This window comes from Hylaeus volcanicus, chromosome 8 (assembly GCF_026283585.1).
Source record: "Hylaeus volcanicus isolate JK05 chromosome 8, UHH_iyHylVolc1.0_haploid, whole genome shotgun sequence".
NCBI lineage: Eukaryota > Metazoa > Arthropoda > Insecta > Hymenoptera > Colletidae > Hylaeus > Hylaeus volcanicus.
Genome location: NC_071983.1, coordinates 2,904,148 through 2,916,632, shown reverse-complemented (window position 1 = coordinate 2,916,632; position 12,485 = coordinate 2,904,148). Strand labels below are relative to the sequence as shown.

Here is a 12,485-nt window from a genome sequence, read left to right as displayed (position 1 = left end):
GAAGTACATGCGACGGATGAGTATTTTGTTATTAAAAAAAAGTATCTTAGAGTATCCTAGAAGTATCTTAGAGCTCATCCTATGTATTTATTAAGGTCCTCTAGCGTCTTTCCCTTCGATTGCGCCGAAAACACGCGAGAAATGTCTGAAATAACAAAGTCGGGTAAAAAGATAAAGGTAACGCGCTCGGAAGAAGTCCAACCGGAAGCGCTAAGGGCGATTAGGTACAGAGAGGGAGAGAGTGCGGAGACTGGTAACACGTGGTATTAGGTTCAGAAAATGATCCAAGCCGTAGAACCGGCTTCTACTTACGCAACAAAAAGGTAATAATCGCCATCGTATGTCGGACGTTCCCGTAGATCCTTGTGAAACGAGGATAAATTCCAAGTTGGCGTGTGCAATTCCACTTCAAACGCCTTCAAGGATCTTGCGTTTCGAGCGTTTCAGTGCTGGATCAAACGGAACATAATATTTCCAATGAGTCATCCTAATTTACCTGCACACGCTCGTCTAACAGTAGAACCTCAATTATGCAAACAACTCGCCACGCGTGATATTCGAACGATCGAATTTCATCTTACGCAATTCCATTGGACGCTTTAATTAATATTTAATTATTGTATCATAGAATTTTCCATTATAGCCCTGCAATAAGTGGCATCGAAAACGTTGACTTTATTAAAAAAGAATGCACACATTTCTGTATGTTTGCGACAAGTTTTTAATGTCGAGCGTCACGCTGACGCATTCTCGCTCGCGTCGAAGAGCAGATTCGTCGTTTTCCCTTAATTAACATTCGCGGTTTCTGAAGTTACGCGTGGAAATATGGTTAGGCCGCGACAGGTCTGGAAACTCGATTTTTCCGTTAATTCGATAGCCTGTTCTGTATGCAACAACGGTCGCGGACTGCAACTTGCATCAGGCGATTGTTGCAACGTTAGATTGCCGTAACACGCGAACGTTTCTGACCGACTGAAAACGTCGGGAATGTCTCGTGCGTTCTACAATGATTCGAGCGTATTCGCGCGCAATAACGATCGCACTGCAGCGAATTACAAAATCATTAGCGCATACTACCGGTGACGGGAATACAGAAACGCAAGAAAAGCGATAAGAGAGTTTTCGATGCTTTTCGATGCTCTTTCGATGCGTTAGGGAAGTTTTATACTCGGACCACGAGCTTATAATAAAATTAAAAAAAAAACGGAATATTATCGTTTAGGATACTCGTATAGTTTACTGTATTCGCAGTTTAAATATCACGTTTCTAAAATAAAAAGCGCGGCAAAATCTTTGATTCGTTTCTTCTGTCTTTCGCGTTCCTGTTGCTCTCGTTGCGCGTCGATAATTATGAGAATCACTCCACGTCGCTTGAAAACAACGGGACGAGAGACAATCGTGTTTAACAGCGAGTCAGCAGGTGATCGTTGCTCGATCCGTATAGTGTACGACCATTGTGGAAGTCGATTCTCGCGCATTTTTCTGTCTCGAAGAATTCGTTCAGTTCATTCGATTATAATTTCCAGTTCTATATTTTCTTTTCGTTCGATTAAATTGAAGGTCGTTAGCATTTATTTAGGGTTAGATGTTAATTAAAAAAAAAATATACACGCCGAATCGAGTAACCTCTTCCTTTTCGAAGTCTGTTAATAATTCAAATGAGGGGAGTTTTAGTTGAAGTTTCGTTGCTCGAAACCTTTTCCCGAAACAGCCCGTATAGCGAGTCGTCGAGGAGGATGTCGATGTGCAATTTACGACTGGCATAGCGTGCAACATTGCAGACTTTGGAAAGTGTCCTTGCGTACGACAACAAGACCGGCTGTGCAGAGGAATTAAGTTGTTACGTGTCGCGCGGTTCGTTCACTGCGGATAAACATCAAGCGTCGGCGTAACGCTGAAATAGAGAGAATACGCGATGACTAACAAAACTCGTCCTTTGCGGAAGAATAACGACCGAAACAATCGAACTCGGCAGAACCATCGATCGTTGAAATTATATATACCCTGACAAGTTAATCAAGATGCGTCCGTCTATCGACTTGCACCAAGAGTTATGTTAATTCTAACGTTGTTACTGTTTTTATCTTTGCAGCAAGGAAGACAGAACGCCGCGTTCGTCGAGGACGATGGCCACTCGACCACGAATTTCCAAATCTCCAACGCAACCGTTCCTGAAAAGGTAAATACGATTGAAAAATGAAGAAATTTTGCAACACATTCGACAAGCTATCGAAAGGCAGGAACTTGGTCTCGTTTCAGAATCACGCCAGAGATACTTTCGGCTTCGATTACGGCATTCAGGACGATCGCAAGGTGCCCCTTTCGTTGACTCCGGAGGGAATGGTACTATCTTTAACTACTATTACAACCAAACTGCGGATCTTTATGCATCTATACGAAATGTATTTATGTATTTGTAGGAAATTTGAATGTGCAAGAAACTACGAAATGCAAACAATATTGCAAGAATATAAAAAAGATTGAAAGTAAAGTTCATGTTATAATACTTGCAGAATAAAATATTCGAGACGTTTCTTAGCACTCTATTGCTATAAATTCTAAGCTATCTAGATTTGAGAATAAGCTCACCTTTACCTCGTTTCTTTAAGTTTAATTTCTATGGAGCTCGAAGTATCAATAAAATGATTGTCGACGAGGTGAAGGTGACCTTATTGCCGATAGATTTGCTGCGCGAAACTTAATGGTGACTGAGAGTCACCTCTCGAGTGCAAACGGTTCAATGTTTCACGTAAAGTTTCATTTTCTTATTGCTCGTGATTCCCTGAAGACCATCGCTGAGAACGAAGAAGAGAGAGCGACCTGGGACAACGGATTGGAATTCCTGATGTCCTGCATCGCCATGTCCATCGGCCTCGGTAACGTTTGGAGGTTCCCATTCACCGCCTACGAAAACGGCGGCGGAGTGTTTCTCATACCTTACATCATCGTCCTCTTCGTCGTTGGTAAACCGTTCTACTATCTGGAGATGATAATGGGACAGTTCTGCAGCCGATCTTCGGTGAAAATGTGGGCAGCAGGTGGGAATTTGTCGGAATAAAATATTCGAGATGTTTCTTAGCACAGGTAAAGTCTCGTTAAGGCTTAGCTGAAAGCAAATTTCTCCAGGATAAAAGCACAGAAACCAACCCCAGGGAGGAAAAGTTAGTAAAAGTTAATAATAAAAAAGTTTCACCGTTGCATTAAATCCTTTCACCGCCATAGTTGGGTGTTTTCGTTCCGTCCTCTTCCGACCCGTGGAATTTTCTTTTCTATCGTAACGGTACGTTCGAGCAGTATTTCAACCCCCCGTTATTCGTTTGTTCGCAGCACCTGGATTTCGAGGTGTCGGCTGGGCCCAGATGTTCTCCATGCTCGCCGTAGGCACTTACTATTGCTCGCTGATGTCCGTCACTCTGTACTACCTGATCGGGAGCTTTCAATCTCAGCTTCCTTGGTCCACCTGTCTCGAGGAGTGGGGAGACTCGTGCGTAGATTCAGGAGGATCCCGCAACAACACCGATGGGAACAGAACCGGCGAGAACAGAACCGGGATAATTAGCTCCGCCGAACTCTACTTCAGGTGAGTAGCGAGGCGAGGTCCCTCGAGAAACGGGAACGTATCGTCTTTGTCGAAGAAGCTACGAAAACCTAGAGCATCCTCTTTCTGTTTGAAGGTATCGCTGTTACCATGAATAATTTGATTATTTCGTTAGAGAACGTTCCATTGTAGCAGCCTTGCAAGAAATGTCGAATAATCCGAAGAAGACGTCTACAGAGTGTCCCATAAATGTTGGAGGCCCTTGAAAGGGGTGGTTCGGGGTGTGATTCGAAACAACGTCTTCCTTGGCGAAAATGTCGTCCGAGGCTTCGTTAAGGAGATATTAACACTTTGCCGGCTCTGTTATTTCGCTTGTCGCCGGCTGTCGTCAGCCAATACTTTGCGAAGGTCACCACTGTGGTGTCGCCGGACGTCATAGCGTTAACAGAAAACCCTGACCAATCAGAGCGCGAGTGTGTCGTTGGAGCGCCCGCGGTAGCGTATGCCACACTTTCTCATTGCTCAGGGTTGTCTGTTAGACAACATTTTCGCTAAGGAAAAAGTTGTTTCGAATCACCCCTCGTACCACTCCTTCCGATAACCTCCAACATTTTTCAGACATATCAATTTCTATATCACGTATCGATTAATCCCGCCAGTCCTCTGCTCGCGTCCCGATAATCCCAACTCGAACTCCGAATCCCAATCCGAACTCTTGTCTCGTGGAAACCAGCGCGAGACTCGTTCTTTGACCGTAACGCGCGACGTAAACGCTTTCTCATCAGGAAAATAGTGCTAAAGGAGAAGGAGACGATCGAGGATGGTATCGGGTTGCCGGATTGGAAGCTGACGGTCTGCTTGCTGGTCGCGTGGGCCTGCATATTCGCGGTGCTGGCGCGCGGCGTGAAGAGCTCGGGAAAAGCGGCCTATTTCCTCGCGCTCTTCCCTTACGTCATCATGATCAGCTTGCTGATCAGAGCGGCGAGCCTGGACGGCGCCGTTAACGGGATCGTTTTCTTCATCAAGCCGGATTGGGGGAAGCTGTTCGATGCGAACGTCTGGTACGCTGCTGTCACACAGTGCTTCTTTTCGCTGTCGGTGTGCTTCGGTGGTGTCGTCATGTACTCGTCCTACAACGACTTTAAACACAATATATACAGGTTACTCTTTGAATATAAAATAATGCTTGAATAGAGAAGTTAACACGGTTAGAACGAGACGCTTGTTTCTCCGGTATCGTTACTATACTTGGTCATGCGTTGACAATCGCGGGGGTTGTCGTAAGTCGCTATCGGGATTCGTTGGAGTATTACGGGACCTGAAGATTCAACTTTTGTCAGAGATTTCGTCGATAAATCGGTTACCATCTCTGCCGTCGTAATTGCTGGCTATCGACGACGGGACGACTGCACTTCGCGTAGGTTGTCCCGATACGGTAAAGTCTTGTTAAGGCTTAGCTGAAAGCAAATTTCTCCAGGACAAAAGCACAGAAACCAACCCCAGGGAGGAAAAGTTAGTAAAAGTTAATAATAAAAAAGTTTCACCGTTGCATTAAATCCTTTCACCGCCATAGTCGGGTGTTTTCGTTCCGTCCTCTTCTTTACTCGCTGTCCTTGTCTACGTTCGACGCTTGGCGGCGAACATCACAGAATATACTAACTCCAGGTTATCTGTACGAGGTCAGTCCCGAGTTTGCGCGCTTAACAAGACTTTACTGTAGTTTCTTTTTCACTAAAATATTATTAGTAAATAATCCATACGTAATAGTTTATGTTTCACGTTACATTACCGAGTCGTACAATGGCAAGAATTGTTCCGGTTTCCTAAAAAAATATCATTTCAAGCGCAGATTTGTATCGTTCGTTAACGTTTACGAACATTTTGCCTCTGCAGAGACGTGATAGTAGTGACCACCTTGGACACGTTCACCAGCCTCATGGCGGGTTTCACCATTTTCGGTATCCTCGGGAATTTGGCTCACGAGCTCGGCATAGAAGACGTCAGCAAAGTCGTTCGGGGCGGAACCGGTCTCGCCTTTGTCTCCTATCCGGACGCCATCGCCAAGTTCACCGTTCTGCCGCAGGTGAGAATCGAAGCCCTCCCATTGATTAGTCGTCGATATCAGGCCTGATGGTTTGCACGTAGATAAACGTTCACCCGGTCGCGTCGCTTCGAGATACTTTCTCGCTTGATCGGAGCTACGTCGCGTCGGTTCCGTTACAAAATAGAAACCATAGATCAGAGATCGGCAATCTTTGCTGACCTTTGGTCAAGTTTAACGAACGTTGTTCTCTTTGCGTAGTTCTTAACGCGTTAATAACGTTGACGTTAATTGTGAAAGTTGAAGCCGATTACGAAGGCAGACGGTCCAAACTTGTCATTTCCACGACTAATTATCGTTTAATTAAGAATATTAAAGTCAAAGTCACTCGTGAAAGTTGGCTCGCTATGTTCAAAGCTACGCGCGAGAGTAGACGTCTCGAATCTCGAATCACTTTATCTAGATTTGCAATCCTTGTTTACATTATCCCATTCAGTCACTCGAACAAGCGACAAAAATAATAAACGTCATGTTACAACCAGCGTTATTGCTTTTAATATGTAAATCTCTATTCCACCAGCCATAAATACGACCTTAATGTAAAACGGTAGACCATGATCCAATTGTAGAGAAGTCGAGTTCGTTTCCTCTAACGCACCGTCCGCGAATTAATTCAAGGCGTTCAGGGTGATCGAGATAAGTCGAAGGATCGTAACAAACAAACCTCCACGAATTTTTCCCATTCGTTTACGCGCTCGAGGTGATCCAGATGTAATTCTCGTTGGAAGGAACGGCTCGTCAAGGATTTTACCGCTGTTCGCAGTTGTTCTCGGTGCTGTTTTTCCTCATGCTTTACGTGCTCGGCATTGGAAGCGCTATCGCTTTGGCAGGCTCGCTTATCACCATCATCAGCGATCAGTTCCCAAACTGGAAGCACTTGTACGTGGTCCTCGGCACGGTCACCTTTGGCTTTTCCGTCGGCACCGTTTACTGTACACCCGTAAGTATCGTGCGTGTACGTTACCGGAGTCCTAAAGCGAAAGACAAACATCTCCAAGTACGTGTGTTTATTCCCGTTTCTCTACCTACAGGGTGGCCAATTCATTTTGGAGCTGGTGGATTTCTACGCTGGCTCGTTCGTCGTGTTCATCCTGGCCACTTTGGAGATAACCGGCATCTTCTGGGTGTACGGATTGGAGAATTTCTTGGACGACGTGGAGTTCATGTTGAAACGAAGGCCGTCGGTGTACTGGAGGCTCTGTTGGGCCGTCATCACTCCTCTTCTGCTGGCTGTGATCCTGCTGTATACCCTCGTCTCTTTGCGACCCTTGACTTACAGCGGTATTCCATATCCCGACAGCGCGCACGGTACGTACGAATAATATTTCACGTAGGAATATTAGGCGTCCGATTAAAAAATCTAATTGCAGCCGTCGGATGGAGCTTATGCGCTATCGGCGTACTGCAGATTCCTTTCTGGCTGATTTACACCATAATGTCCAACAGAGACCTGAAGCTGCCCGAGGTAAAATGAAAAGTTGATCTCGATAGCGGAACGAACGACTATAGTTGCGCGTTTGCAGATGATCAAGTCAGCATTCAGGCCCTCCCCGGAATGGGGACCTAGGAACGCCAAACAGCTGGCCTCCTGGTGCGAATTCAAGGAAACCAGACGGAAAATACGCGAGAAACGAGAATGCTCGAGGATCAAGCAATTCGTTTATGTGATACTCTGCTGGGAAGATAAACTTGTGTGACGAGAAGTCTTGGAGTCAACCATTGGAGCAGTTAGCGATGGTAGAACAGTTTTGGAAATGAACGATGCCAATTTCTTTTTTTTTTTTTTTCTAAACTGCACACACTCAACTTACAAGGGGTGTAAAGCATTGATTTTGAAGTGTTCGAGTTAGCTTCAGTTAAAGTTAGCACGAGTTATCGAAGATGAAAAGATGGATGCTTTCTTTCTTAGCTTCTTCGTTCGTCTTCCAAAGATTCGTTCCTACTCGTTCGGTATTCCGTCCTGTAAATAGTTCTTATTGTTAGACGTAGACCGTCCCATTCTCGATGTTTCATCCTTTATCGCTCGTACGTTTTATACTCTTAGACTGAAAAGAAACGGCTTTCCGAAGGAAACGTACAATTCATCACGGTGGAACAATTTCGTTTCTTTTCGTAGCGCCACGAAGCACAGTATTATCCATAAAATCGAGTATCGGCGTAGTTTGAACGATCAACGTCACGCCACTGCCACTAAAAGTATTTAAACTCCTTCCGTTATTTATTAATAGAGTCTGCCTTGTAAATGCCTACGATACGCTTTCGATAGCATTTATTAAAAACGTGCCACGTTTCGCGTAATATAAGTCGCTATAGAAATGTAACAAATCGTTGAATTACGCTTGCGATACTCGACGCGACCGCTTCTCCGGTGTGCAGATATTTCAATCATTCGTAATCCAAGAAATTCCGATCGTCGACGTACCCCTCTTCCTCTTCCTCTTCTTCTTCGTGTTTCGTCAACACGGATGTTTCGTCTTCCAAGTCCTGTTTATAGAGTAATATGTGTGTTAGCAGTAGTTGCACCATAGGTACGCGAAGCAATTTATATAATAAAATAGAAAAATCATACGAACCCGCGGCTTGACCCTCTCCCTTTCGATCATCAGCTCCAGCTCGAATTCCTTTTGTCTCCTGAACCGTTCTTCGCATATCTGAAATCATCATATTTTTTTTTTTTTTTCATTGCACGATTAATACAATTTGCTAATAATATTATACATTTTAGAAAATGATAAGTTTCGATGATCGAATCAGAAGTCTTCGATGCATCTATGTTATCTACAGGATGTAAACAAATCGTGGACACAGGGGTCGATAGAACTGTTTGTATAAAAGTAAAGCGGGATACTTGATCCATAAAACAGATCGTTTTGTTGGTAACGCGGAATAACGCTGTGTCGAGCATTAGCAATGGGTTGTCGAATTTTGTATCGCTACTTAACTTTGTAATTCAACAACCAATGACCGAGGTATTCGATGGGGTCGATAGGCTTCTTTGCAACGATTTCACGAAGACCTTGCGACAGAGGTTTTCTCAAGAAATTTCTCAAGTAAAGCCCATCCGAGGATAGATACTCGTCGGAGGAAGAAGACACCGACCACGAGGAATCGACATCTTTGTCCTTCCGTGCGTCCCACAGTTTCTTCAGCGTTTCGACGTCCTCGTCAGCGAACCCCATCGCCGTCAGCAGTCTACGTAAAAAATAATCGAACGCGATAAGGCCACATACGCCAGCCGTAACTCGACAGACTTTCTCACCTAAAGAACTCAGAGGTGGGCCCAGTCTTCAGCAAAGTCGCGATCAAGCTCCGACTTAAAGATCTTTCTCGTAAAAAGCTCGCGATATCTTCGTTCGGAGACGAAGGTACGTTTGGTGCCACGTTGGATCGATCCTCTTCGTTTTCTGCTTTCTGCAGCGACTTCAAGTTTTTCGTATCTACCGGAGATCTAACAGTGGCTTCTTTTTTCAGTACCTTTCTCGCTTCCTCGCCGACGTTGTGCAACTCCAATTCCTTCAGTTTCTCCAGATCCGCGCGTTTCCACCCGCATACATCCAAAATATCATGTTCCTAGCAATAGTGGTTAAGTTTAGCAATAATAACCAATAGGTATCGATTAACATCAGAGTTAGCAATTGGTTGGAGGATTAAATTAAACAGACGCGGAGCCTTTTTCAAACGACCTTGTCTAGTTTTGATACTCCGTTCGTTTCATGGTCCGGCTCCATTGCGAGTGTTAATTTCTTCTTACAATTTAGATCGTTCTTAACCATTCTCCTCCGCCTTGAATTGGAATTAAGAAAAAATATTAATTATCAGCAACTTCACTGTAGTTTACATACTGTGGTGGCACCTCCGCTCCTCACCTCCAGAGGGAAACCGCGCAGTCCGTGCGTTTCTCACAAGCACTCGGTTCCCTCTATCATTCCTATATAAGTCCTTCCTGACCAAACTCCAAATATCCTGGCGTCTAAGGCACGGGGCACGGTCCTGCTGGATAGCCTTCCTGAAGAGTCCAGACTTAGCAGGCCCAGGACGAAATGTGTGCGCTTACCTTCCACACTACACCTACAAAATGCTATTATATTGTAGTAGAATACATAGTAGAATACTTACACCCACGATACTATATACATATAGTAGAAACTCCTGTCAGTCGAGAGAAATGAAATAGTACAACGTTAATTGATATCCCAATATAATTGTAAATTCCGATTCTGGCAAAAAGACCGTGTTTGAATTGTTGATCGGACTATCAAAGGAGAGACAATAACTCCATTATCAGTATTCCGCATTTATCCATTTATCGTGACCGTTTAATACCAGCAATTACGATAATTACAGCACCCGAGGACGCAATCGGAAACATTGTAAATACGTACCTTTTTTCACGCGTCGATCGTCGTTTTCCTTCGATCCTCGCGATCACGTCAGTAACGGTAATAAACGCGAGTTCCGGGGCTGCGCGCGCTGTTATCAACCGGAGCATAGAGTTGCAGTGCAAACTAATGTCACATTATCGTCGAAGTTTTTCGAGTGCGTTCGTCTGATGACCGATTGGATCGACACCGGTTTCTCTATAAAAGCGGATGCACGCGACGATCGATCGCAGCTTGGCGGTCGATTTAACCGTTCCTCGAAAACCGCGCCGTTACGTTTCATCCCGTGACTGGTTCGTTCGACACTCCACTATCGGATGCACGAGGACATGGTGAGTCGAAGAACGTGACTTTTCCTTCGTCTTTCCGTCACGAGATCTTCCTAAAAATTTCCGAAACCAGCTATCGATTTCGAGAGCGATCGGTTAGAAACTCTTCGAGCTGGATCGCACAGAAATACAAAAATTTCGAAGCTGTCGCGAATTTATTTAATTACTCTTTTAGTTCCAGAGATACGGTTACGCGAAAATTGACAGATTTTCCCAAAAAGTGAAGAGAAACGAAGTTGGCAAATTTAATTACCTTCATTTCAAGACCACAGCGGAACGACTCTGATTTTTTTTTTTTTATTCGTGGAAACAAGGACGATAGCAAGTTTTTACTCGCGCGATAAGAGCCGAGCAACGTAAAGAGCTTAAAGCTAATGCTTCGCTATCTCAAATGTAGCACACGATGCAAATCGTCTGATAATGAGTGACAACGAGAGAAAGAATGATTATTAAGCATCGTGACACGTATATTTTTATTCCACGCGAACTATTAAAGGACAAAGAAAGGGGCCAATCACCTTCCGAGAGTTACGAGTTTGAAAAAAATATATCGCGTTTATCGTCAGTTTCCTAAAGTTAATTTTTAGCAGAGTTCTTACGAATATTCGCGAAATGGTAACGCGATGGACGTAAGACATCTCCCCTCCCTTGGTATCGCGATGGATGTACCGTGACCTTGACAGTTGGGAAAAGACGACACCGGAAATTGCTGCGAGTATCGAGACCGGCGGAGTTGATAAAATCAATGTTTACAAACATGTACGGAGGGTTCCTTTGCTTTCGACCTTCTTCAAATTTATTTGATATTGTGGTCACCGAGAGTGCGAAATAGCGCGCTATCTTTATGCAATCTTTCAAACGGAAATTCGCTTTTAGCCCACTTATCGGTAACCCTCTCCACTTGCAGCTAAATTACTCCACTTACCGTTAAACCGTTCCACTGTATCAACTCGTACAGCGAGTAGAAACGTAGTTGAAAGATACCGAAGATACCGAAACAATTTTACTTACGTTCTCATCTGCGCGATAATCTAATATGTTGCGTTGTATTCGCAGAGCGGTGCAGTGGAAACTGGCCACCGGAACTCGGCATTCGTCGAGGACGAGAAAGATCGACGTCGTCGCTCCGACAACGAATCCGGAGAATCGATATCGGGATGCTCGACGTCAACGGAGGAAGTAAAAGCGACGAGCAGCTGGAACAACAGCATAGAGTTCCTGTTGTCCTGCGTAGCCATGTCCATCGGGTTCGGTAACATTTGGAGGTTCCCGTTCACCGCTTACGAAAATGGCGGCGGTGTGTTCCTGATACCTTACATCATCGTCCTGCTCCTCGTTGGTAAACCGTTCTACTATCTAGAGATGATAATGGGACAGTTCTCCTCGTCGTCGTCCATCAAAGTTTGGAGATTGTCGCCCGCGTTTGTTGGTAATTTACAATCGATTTCATCGAACCTTTAGGATCCGGATCCTTCGTAACTAGACATTGCAATGGATTCGCAACTTTTATTTCATATTTATTTCTATTAAGGGGGTCGTCTCGTGTGACGGCCGTTTTTTTAAGGTTTTCTCGGTTGTTTTTATAGCGAAATGAAAGAACACAGTGTAAGATCAGACTATGTAGACCAGGAATGCGTTACAGGGCGTGCGAATAATGACTCTGTGTAACTGTGAATTTACTGTATTTTCAATACGTCTCGACTCCACAAGTCTGAACCATGTCAGAAAAATCCCAACCGCGAGGACACCCTCGACGGTCCGGCCTTTTCCTAAACAAAGTCCTCTGACCGAACGAACCTCCGTTGAGAGAGAGAGAGCGCGCGCAGAGACTAAACACATGGCCTGCTTCAACCATTTAGCTATTTCTAATTTTCCAACAACAGAGCTTCCAAATTTTTACTATATATTTATTCAGCCTTTAACTGTAACTTTGAATTCTTTTAAGCAAAAATATAACGTGTATCGCGAGACTTATCGCTCGTATGGCACCCATGTAAAAAAAGGTAGGTAAACGGCGTCCATGATTCCGACAGACTGGCTAATCTGAAATAATCTGTTTTCTGTTAATATCTCCTTAACGAAGCTTCGGACAACATTTTCGCCAAGGACACGCTGTTTCAAATCAACCCCCCCCCCCC

The 12,485-nt window shown here is 44.4% G+C and overlaps 3 protein-coding genes across 8 annotated transcripts in view; 2 read left to right on the top strand and 1 right to left on the bottom strand.

The window, feature by feature from the left end:
* Window positions 1–8,207, top strand: part of LOC128881489 (sodium-dependent nutrient amino acid transporter 1-like) — a 12,227-nt gene extending 4,020 nt beyond the window's left edge. For both annotated transcript variants that reach the window (XM_054132560.1, XM_054132561.1), the window contains exons 2-11: window positions 2,093–2,179; window positions 2,260–2,343; window positions 2,789–3,038; window positions 3,328–3,580; window positions 4,324–4,698; window positions 5,432–5,621; window positions 6,403–6,579; window positions 6,671–6,947; window positions 7,010–7,104; window positions 7,163–8,207. In XM_054132560.1, coding sequence (XP_053988535.1) covers window positions 2,093–2,179; window positions 2,260–2,343; window positions 2,789–3,038; window positions 3,328–3,580; window positions 4,324–4,698; window positions 5,432–5,621; window positions 6,403–6,579; window positions 6,671–6,947; window positions 7,010–7,104; window positions 7,163–7,336 — 1,962 coding nt within the window. In that variant the 3' untranslated portion in view covers window positions 7,337–8,207. The remainder of the gene's footprint in view (window positions 1–2,092; window positions 2,180–2,259; window positions 2,344–2,788; window positions 3,039–3,327; window positions 3,581–4,323; window positions 4,699–5,431; window positions 5,622–6,402; window positions 6,580–6,670; window positions 6,948–7,009; window positions 7,105–7,162) is intronic.
* Window positions 7,354–12,485, top strand: part of LOC128881490 (sodium-dependent nutrient amino acid transporter 1-like) — an 8,932-nt gene continuing 3,800 nt past the window's right edge. For 2 of the 4 annotated variants that reach the window (XR_008458087.1, XM_054132562.1), the window contains exons 1-2: window positions 10,175–10,350; window positions 11,404–11,776. Coding sequence is in view for 3 of the 4 variants with exons in the window: in XM_054132562.1 (XP_053988537.1) it covers window positions 10,336–10,350; window positions 11,404–11,776 (388 nt within the window). In the remaining variant the exon portion in view is untranslated. Of the gene's footprint in view, window positions 7,377–10,173; window positions 10,351–11,403; window positions 11,777–12,485 lie in introns of those variants that run through there. The other 2 variants (XM_054132563.1, XM_054132564.1) reach the window with 2 other exon arrangements.
* Window positions 7,460–10,143, bottom strand: LOC128881493 (uncharacterized). 2 transcript variants are annotated; one of them, XM_054132567.1, is made up of 8 exons: window positions 10,022–10,143; window positions 9,506–9,707; window positions 9,320–9,422; window positions 8,899–9,209; window positions 8,582–8,831; window positions 8,213–8,290; window positions 8,062–8,123; window positions 7,460–7,599 (listed from the first exon to the last, which is right to left on the bottom strand). In XM_054132567.1, exons 3-8 carry the CDS (start codon window positions 9,410–9,412, stop codon window positions 7,545–7,547), a joined length of 849 nt encoding a protein of 282 aa, XP_053988542.1. In that variant the 5' UTR covers window positions 9,413–9,422; window positions 9,506–9,707; window positions 10,022–10,143; the 3' UTR covers window positions 7,460–7,544. The 2 variants fall into 2 exon arrangements, with proteins under 2 accessions (XP_053988542.1, XP_053988543.1); XM_054132568.1 differs by having other exon boundaries at window positions 9,323–9,422.